Here is a 9,371-nt window from a genome sequence, read left to right as displayed (position 1 = left end):
TTCCTAATTTGGAGTAGCTCAGTTGGCGGCACTCACATCTAAGCCACAAATCCCACTCCAGGCTTTGGGTGCAAAAAGCAAAGCAGGTACTCCAGTGCAACACTGATGGAGTGTTGCAATATCAGAGTTGCTGTGGGCGGCACGGTGGCACAGTGGTTAGCACTGCTGCCTCACAGTGCCAGGGACCGGGGTTCGATTTCTGGTTTGGGTCACTGTCTGTGCGGAGTCTACACGTTCTCCCCATGTCTGCGTGGGTTTCCTCCGGGTGCTCTGATTTCCTCCCACAGTCCGGAAGACGTGCTGGTTGGGTGCATTGGCCATGCTAAATTCTCTCTCAGTGTACCCGAACAGGTGCTGGAGTGTGGCGACTCGGGGATTTTCACAGTAACTTCATTGCATTGCTAACATAAGCTGACTTGTGACACTAATAAATAAAACCTTTTTAAAAATAGTTTGGTCGGGACTTTTAACCGAGACTATACATGCTACTCAGGTGGATGTAAATGATAATATTTCATAGTAAAGCAGTGGGGAGTTACCCCAGTGTCCAGGTCAACCTTTATGCCTCAATCAACATTACAAAACAGACCGATAATCTTGTCATTCTCACATTGTTGCTTGTGGGTGTTGCGGTATGTATTTTGCCTTCTGCGATTCCTACATTAGAACAGAAACTACACTTGAAAACGTTCTTCATTGGCTGTAAAGCACATTGAGACAACTGGTGGTGAGTCCTTCTTTCTTTAAAGTTTATTAGTATCACAAGTAGGCTTACATTAACAATGCAATGAAGTTACTGTAAAAATCCCCTAGTTGCCACACTCCAGTACCTGTTCGGGTACACAGAGGGAGAATTTAGCATGGCCAATGCACCTAACCAGCACGCCTTTTGGATTATGGGAGGAAATGGGAGCACCCGGAGGAAACCCATGCAGACACGGGGAGAATGTGCAGACTCCGCACAGACAGTGACCCAAGTCAGGAATCAAACCCAGGTCCCTGGTGCTGTGAGGCAGCAGTGCTAACCACTGTGCCACCCTTTTTAAAATCTCTTTGGCTCAATAACTCCTTGAGTATTCTTGCTTAACCTTAACTCTTAAATTGAACTTTTGGTCATCCAACTAATAACTCCTTATGTAACCTTTGACATGGTTGATCATAACATCCCCCTCCAAAGTCCTTCTACCATCACCCAGTTAAGTGGAATGGCATGTATCTAATATACTTAATTATCCAGCTGTAGCCAGGTAATCAGCCGCAATGATTTCCCTTCTGTAAGAGGGAGTTCTGAATAACCTGGGACTAAAAGACTAACAATCAGAGTGAATACAGTGTAGGGAAGTCACAAAGTGCCTGGAATATATTTAACAAAGGTACTCATTGCACAGAGACACATATAACCACTGTTAGAGAATTCAAACGTATTTTTGAAAATGTATTATATTCTATATTAATAGCATACACCTTGGCGAATGACATACTGCTCTAAGGCATGATGGGATGTAGTCACGTAAAGGGAATCACATTCTTCGGAACAATACAGCTACTGAGTGAAGGGCGAAAGCAATTCTTATCAGTAACTCTAGATGGTCCTAAATGAAAAGAATATTCACTAAGCTAAGGACAGTACTCGAAATTTCAGATAGGCCAATGAATAGATCATACATTACAACAAATAAGAAAGTCTAGAGAATGTTAGGAGACTGTGAGAAAGACTCTCAAAGTCCACAAACTCACATATTCTCATGCTGTCAGAGGGTAAATATTATTGGCCAAGGTAAATAATCCATACTAATAATGATTGGCTCATATTTGGCTGGAGTGAGCAGAAGGGTGGGCAAATGACTTTTGAAATTTGCAGAATTGTAATACTGAGAGTAATGTAATTTCAGAGTGATTTGGAACTGCTCAAAATCACCCTCCTTCGTACTTTGAACCAGGTTTGGAAAATAAAGATATGTCTTTGACCAGAATACTGTCTCCATGAGTCTTTGTGTTAGCTGAGCTGTAATTAAGAGGGGAAATCCCTCATGGGATAGCCAGTTTAATACTTAGTCACTAAAAAAAGCTCCTAGATCTTCCCACTCCTATGCTGTTACCTTGGGTGAGCCCAGAAGATTGATTCTTCCACCCCCTCTTAATTTCTCATATATCTGCTGCCCCTCAGTGACATTATGTGGCATCAGTCTCCATCAGTATGCAAATGATATCCTTATTTTATCTCACCAACACCTCTCGACCTCTCCACTGTTTCTAAGTTGTCAGACCGGTTAGTTGTCCGACATCAGAAATTTCATCCAACTAAATATTGGGAAGATCAAACCATTGCTGAAAATCCTAATCATAAACTCTGCTCCCTGCTTCCTGAGCTCCTTAGCGTCAGATTGGGGAATAGCACTCCAAATAAGTACTGGGGAACCTCTCTTGGAATTTCACAGGTCTGAATAATCCCCTCCCCCATCCCTGACGAGGTCTGACCTCCCTCCCCGAGGCCTGACATGACCACCCACAAGATCTGACCCCAGTCCAAAGCTCGAACCCACCACCGCAGGGTCGTCATCCCCCATGAGGTCTGACTCTGGGCCCATTGCCCTGAATGTTATGACATTTCAAATGCTCATCCACATGCTTTTTAAAGGTTGTGAGGTTTCCCGCCTCTACTACCCTCCCAGGCAGTGCACTCCAGACTCCCACCACCCTCTGGGTGAAAATATTTTTCTCAAACCCCTTTAAATTTCCCACCCTACATCTCAAAATTATGCCCCCTCATTATTGACCCTTCAACTAAAGGGAACAGTTGCTTCCCATTTACCTTCATAATCTGATACACCTCAATCAGGTTTCCCCTCAGCCTTCTCTGCTGTAAAGAAAACAACTCAAATGAATCCATGAGGTCCAAAACCTCCCAAGGGGTCCAGCCCCCTCTACCCACCCCACCGAGGTCAGTTTCCCCTGCACTGAGCCCCAACACCTGCCCAAACCTTTGACCACTCCAGAAGTTGCCCCCTCCCCGTACTTCTGAACACCCTCCCCCACCCGCCAAATCCTATCTACTTAGACACTTACCTTCTCCCTCGCCTGTACACCCCAATGGGTCCTTTAACTGAGTTAATGGCAGCTAGCACTATAAAAAAATGAGTGTGTACTTCTTTGCTTCAGTGGAGTTGAACTTAGACACTGGGCCTTGGGGGTGAGTTGCACTGGGATCTCGCCAGGCCTAAGTCAGAGGTTCGGGCGAGACAGGCTCGGAAGAGTATTGACGTAAGTAATTGGACACAGAGTGGCAATCCAATGCTGAACGCCATTCTGAAGAAGTTATGGATCCTTGTGTAGTCCACTTCAACTTCATATGCCAAAAGCAAATCTACTGATATGTCATCCTATCCCAGGGCACATTACCTCACGGGACAGGTCTACTGAAGGAAAAACCAAGAGGCAAAGTAAGCACATATTCTTGTCCCCTGGAGTCAGCCTGTTTGTTATTGGGCTGGATTAGTTTGAGTTGCTTTCTTTACAGCAGAGAAGGCTGAGGGGAAACCTGATTGAGGGTGTATAAAATTATGAAAGCAAATAGGCAGGAACTGTTCCCTTTAGTTGAAGGGTCAATAATGAGGGGGCATAATTTTATGGTGAAGGACAGGAAATTTAGAGGGGTTTGAGGAAGATCTTTTCACCCAGAGGGTGGTGGGAGTCTGGAATTCACTATCTGGGAGGGTAGTAGAGGCGGGAAACCTCACAACCTTTAAAAGGTACGTGGATGAGCACTTGAAATGTCATAACATTCAAGGCAATGAACCAAGTGCTGGAAAGTGGGATTAGTGTAGATTTAGTGTAGTTTCTTTTTGTTGGTGTAGACTCAATGGGCCGAAGGGCCTCTTCTGTCCTGTATGACTCAATGACTGTGATTCTGTATAGAAATGTCACATGAACGTTGTTACATACATTTGGTGTAATGACATACTCTTGTGCAACAGGATAGACTAGATGATAGCAAGGTGCCCTCCATTTGTATGTCTGTACTGAAGCAACAGGGCCGAAGGAAATGTGAAGTCATGTGGTGAAAAGAACCAGCCACAATTCATTTGCTAAATTGGTTGACAGCAATGATAACCTTTTGTGGTCTGACAACATAGCAATCATACCGATGGTTAATATCATTACAGAAAATTGACTCTTGCATCAGCGCAGTCAGATAACATTATTTTTTATTTAGACGTTTCACAGAAAGTAAGGTTTGCATAAAGGATTTGGTAGATAGAAGCAAGGTTGACAAAGATTTTGCAGGGATTTACTTATGAAGCCGATGGTCGTTTTAAATTAATCCTTTACAGCAGTTCTGGTCAAATATATGATTGTTTGAGTCCCACATTGAAGTGTTTGCAGCTTTTATGAGGCCTGATAAAAGCATAAAAGTTCAAGACGTTGAAATGAATTTAAAAGGCATACCTTTCTCTTGTTCCTAAAGCAGGGTTAAGTTGCCTAGTATATTTACACATGATGTGGCTGACAAAGTTCCCATGCCATTGAAATGCATTAAACTAAAATTGAAAGGCCAGCCACAACACTCGTATAATAAAGCTCCTTTCACACTTTTCAACTAGTAATGCCGTCATTACATTTATTGAATATTTTCAGTTGGAGAGTGACAATAGCTTGCAACGTAGAAGATCAAAAAACTGAGGGTGGCCCGGTGGCACAGTGGTTAGCACTGCTGCCTCACAGCGCCAGGGACCCGGGTTCAATTCCGGTCTCAGGTCACTGCCTGTGTGGAATTTGCACATTCTCTGCGTGGGTTTCGTCCGGGTGCTCCGATTTCCTCTCAGTCCACAAAGATGTGCAGGTTAGGTTGATTGGCCATGCAAAATTGCCTCTTAGTATCAGGGGCACTAGCAGGGTAAATACCCTGCTGTTAGACAAAGATATAGGTCCGGATTCTCCCACCTCACTTGCAGCCAGGATTCTCCGGTCCCGCTGCAGTGAACGGACAGTTGGCTGAGCGCCAAATTCTCCATCCTCGCTGGTGACGGGGCGTGAATGGCTGGAGAATCCCGGCCATGGCAGCTCATTTACACACAGTAAAATTAAATAGAAAACAACAGATTCAGCTGTTTCTGGTGGTGGTGGTAGAGGTTGGAAAGAGATCTAAACAATCGAGTTATATTTTTATAACTAAAATATGTCAGCTTTCCTCCTTTCCAAATGTAGGAGGTTTCGCAGCCTAAGGTTGGCCCATGTTGAAAATTTTTAAAATGTTCTAATTGGTGGAACTTACTTTGCTTATTTTATTGTCCATCGGAGCATGGAGGTGGCATAGGGATTGAGTGAGAGGATGAGGGAATGTGGTGTGTGTGAGGACTATAGGGCCTAACAGTCTTTAAGAAAACTGGGACAAAGTCACAGGCAGGTGTTCTAACCAGCCCTGCGCCAAATACTGTCTGTTATGAGGATAGGGCCTGGTGGGATTGTTGTCGGTACAGACTCGATTGGCCGAACGGCCTCCTTCTGCACTGTTGGGATTCTATGAAAAAGCACCTGATTGATTCATAATCGCCAGTCTTTCTCAAAATACAAGTCTCAAATTGTTAATATTCTTAGGAAGGTCTGTACTCTACTGGATCGCACCCCTCACTTCTTGTGATTCGCATTGGCTGACACAATGCAGGTGTCAGTATGCTGAGATTTTTAACTATAATTTATTGTTAGCAATAATTACATGCTTTTGTGTTGATGCTGTTTTATTTCCATGATAGTCATCTCAGTGCCTTTAAAATATCTGCTCAAAGCCCATGACAATGATTCACACACACACTGCAACATGCCGTCTTTAATAAGATACGACATTCATAATTCGACTTTCCACAACTCGGCGCCAAGTACTGTCTGTCAGGTTCAGCTTGGTTAAGTTAAGCCAAAGGATAATTCATTTGAATTTAATTATCTTGTCAAAAACCCAAAATAAGTGAAATAAGTGTTTAAAATGTTTAATTTTTGAAAAACAGTATTGCTATTCGGTTCATTCAAAGTTGTTTCTTCCCTTCATTTTTGATACCCAGCCTTATCGCAGAATGACAAGTGATGAAGTAAAAAAAATGAAGTCTTTTTAGAAGGTAAGTAAAATCCGTAATATGCCACGTGGTTGCTGTTAGGCTTTTCTATTGCAGTTTGACTTGGTTGCGTTGTAGCAAGGCTTTGCTTATTTTGAGACTAAGGACTGGATTTTTTGCCACTAGGATAGGAAGGTTGAGGTGGAAAATTTCCCCATTCAGCAGGTCCAGTTCCAAATAAATGGCACTATTTCTGCTCCAGAGTGACAAAAGTGGGATTGAGTTGGGCCTATTGACCCTATAAGCTGCCAAAGCGGGCTGGTTAGAACGCCTGCTTGTGACTTTGTCCCAGTTTTCTTAAAGACTGTTAGGCCTTATAGTCCTCACACACATCACATTCCCTCATCCTCTCACCCAATCCCGATGCCACCTCCATGCTCCGATGGACAATAAAAGAAGCAAAGTAAGTTCCACCAATTAGAACATTTTAAAAATTTTCACCACGGGCCAATCTTAGGCTGTGAAACCTCCTACATTTGGAAAGGAGCTGACATATTTTAGTTATAAAAATATAACTCGATTGTTTAGATCTCTTTCCAACCTCTACCACCACCACCAGAAACAGCTGAATCTGTTGTTTTCTATTGAATTTTACTGTGTGTAAACGAGCTGCCATGGCCGGGATTCTCCAGCCATTCACGCCCTGCCGTCAGCGAGGACGGAGAATTTGGCGCTCAGCCAACTATCCGTTCACTGCAGCGGGTCTGGAGAATCCCGGCTGCGAGCGAGGTGGGAGATTCCGGCCCTATATCTTTGTCTAACAGTGTAAAGTGCAGCTCTCTAATGTGCGAAGCACTTTGAGGTTTTCAAGACGCTATATAAATGAATGTCTTCTTTTACCTTAACACACGTCTCTCTTAGAAACAGGCACTACCCCATGGAATGTAAATGGTTTATAGACGGTGTAAGAAATGAGAGATCCTGAACCCAATAGCGGTTAATTAGCAGAGATCAGCCACACTTTTTTGAGATTGACTTCTGCTGTAAAACTTTTACGATCTTCATAATGATTTGACTCAATGCATTGGCTGCGTTAGATATTACTGCACTGCATTATCATGGTGGGTCATGGATTTACAGCTGTGATTCTGATCTTAACCAATCCCTAAAGTGGCTGACACAAATGGAAGCTCGGCATGTCCAAAATGGGAGGTCAACATAGGGATAACCCAGACATTTTTCAGTTGTCGAGTGGCTGGTCATATTGGAGCATGAGCAGAGACATTGATTTGATTTATTATTGCTGTATGTGTCGGTATACAGTGAAAAGTATTGGGTGGGATTTTATGGCCTCACTCATCCCGAAACCGTAAAATCCCACCTGAGTTCAACGGGCCTTTCCATGATCCGTCCCTTGCCCGCTCCGATTCCCGTGGCAGGCGGGACTGTAAAACTCCGGCCATTGTTTCTTGCACGTTATAGAGACAAAGCATACTATTCATAGAGTACATAGTGGAGACGGAAAGCAGAGGGTGCAGCATATAAAAGCATGGAACGAGAGTGGAAGATACGGGACAGTTCGCAGGAAGTCACCATGCTCTGCCTCCATCTTGAATACTGAGTATCACACTCAGCTGCCTATCCTATTGGCTAGTAAATAGCACGTAGTATTGGTACTTTTAAAACGCTGCCACATCTGTTAAATGTTGCAGCATTAATGTATCTTTATTAAAGACAAAGCACGATAAATTCTGAGCTATGATAATGCAAGTGTCAGCTTGACTCAGTTGCTAGTGCTCTGATATATGAGCCAGCAGGTTGCCATTTATTCCTTGCTCTAGCAGTTAAATGTGTGCACCAGGAATTGTCTCATGGTTCCAGCTATTCTGTCACCAGTTGTTTGCCGGAAACACTGTTAATGGAGTAATAGCAATGGAGCAGAAGAAGCCCCCTGGTAAACTCCTGATGATCATTGAAGTTGAAATGCGGCAACACTAAAGGAACGCTGCACCCTTTGAATGATACATTAAAGTGAGGTTCCAATGGCCATTGATGTTGCTATTAAAGATGCCATTGCACCATTTGTAACAGCACGATCCTCTCTGATGTCCTGGCCAACATTTCTTGCTCAAACTACATCAGCAAGAACTGTTCATTCCTCACACTGCTCTTCGTGAGATCTTCTGGCGTGAAGAATGGTTGCAGCATTCACCTACATTTCACTGGAGTGAAGGTGAAATGTTCTGAAATGATCAAACACTATATAAACATCAATGTATCTTTTTGATGTCTGTTGCCATCCATTTAATACATTAAATGACATGTTGTTACTGGAACTAGCAACTGAACATATAATTACAGAGGATTTCTCCTATCTTCTTCAGTTCTCCGCCCAAAGGCAAATCCGACCCACAGCGCTACCATCTCCACCACACATAGGGCAAGGGGGCAGGTCCCAATTCCATGTCAGCTGGAACTGGGGAGGGGTGGGGGTGGGGGGGGGGGGGTGGTGGGGGAGTTGTTTGAACCCTATACCATTGGCACCAATCTGAACCGCACCAGTCATCCAACCAAGAACTATCAGGACAACGCTCTCCTGACTGTATACTCCACTGTACTGCCACCACCTCTGCTGAGTCTGTCCTGCCGGTGGGACAGGATATACCCAGAGACGGTGATGGTGATGTCTGGGATATTATCAGTAAGGTATGATTATGTAAGTATGACAGTGTCAGGCTGTTGGGGGACTAGTTTGTGGGACAGCTCTCCCAATTTTGGCACAAACCCCCAGACGTTAGTGAGGAGGACTTTGCAGGGTCACCAGGACTTGATTTGCCGTTATTGTTTTGGTGCCTAGGTTGATGTTGGGGATCCGTTCAGTTTGATTCCTTTTTGTTCCACTTCTAGCAGTTGGATACAACTGAGTGGCATGCTAGGCCATTTCAGGTGGCACTTAAGAGTCAATCACATTGCTGTGAGTCTGGAATCACATGTAGGCCAGACCAGGCAAGGACGGCAGAATTCCTTCCCTAAATGACATGAGTTGTGGCTGCAGTAGGGCAAGCCGTATAGTCAATGGCTGTCCCGGTGAATTAAAGAAAGCAATAGATTCACTGCCAACGTACTATTGACTGGCCAAGGAACTTAAATATTACAAAGCATACATTAAATGTTGAGATGAAGCACAAGCAAAGCTGGGATACCCGTAGATGCAACTGAAGCTCTGTCAGTTAGAGTTCCCGAAGCCGCTCTCCTCAGAAACCAAAGAAAAAAACAGCAATTAAGATACAGATTCTTAGATCACTCCTTAGCAGTCAACTAAGCAAG

At 43.8% G+C, this 9,371-nt stretch overlaps 1 protein-coding gene across 1 annotated transcript in view; it reads right to left on the bottom strand.

The window, feature by feature from the left end:
• Positions 1–463: 463 nt before the first annotated feature.
• The window catches only part of LOC144504435 (uncharacterized), a 92,371-nt gene continuing 83,463 nt past the window's right edge, over positions 464–9,371 (bottom strand). The window contains exon 4 of the mRNA XM_078229701.1: positions 464–657. Coding sequence (XP_078085827.1) covers positions 607–657 — 51 coding nt within the window. The 3' untranslated portion in view covers positions 464–606. The remainder of the gene's footprint in view (positions 658–9,371) is intronic.

The sequence above is a fragment of the Mustelus asterias genome, chromosome 15 (genome assembly GCF_964213995.1).
Source record: "Mustelus asterias chromosome 15, sMusAst1.hap1.1, whole genome shotgun sequence".
Classification (NCBI taxonomy): domain Eukaryota; kingdom Metazoa; phylum Chordata; class Chondrichthyes; order Carcharhiniformes; family Triakidae; genus Mustelus; species Mustelus asterias.
This window is presented reverse-complemented; position numbering and strand designations above follow the sequence as displayed.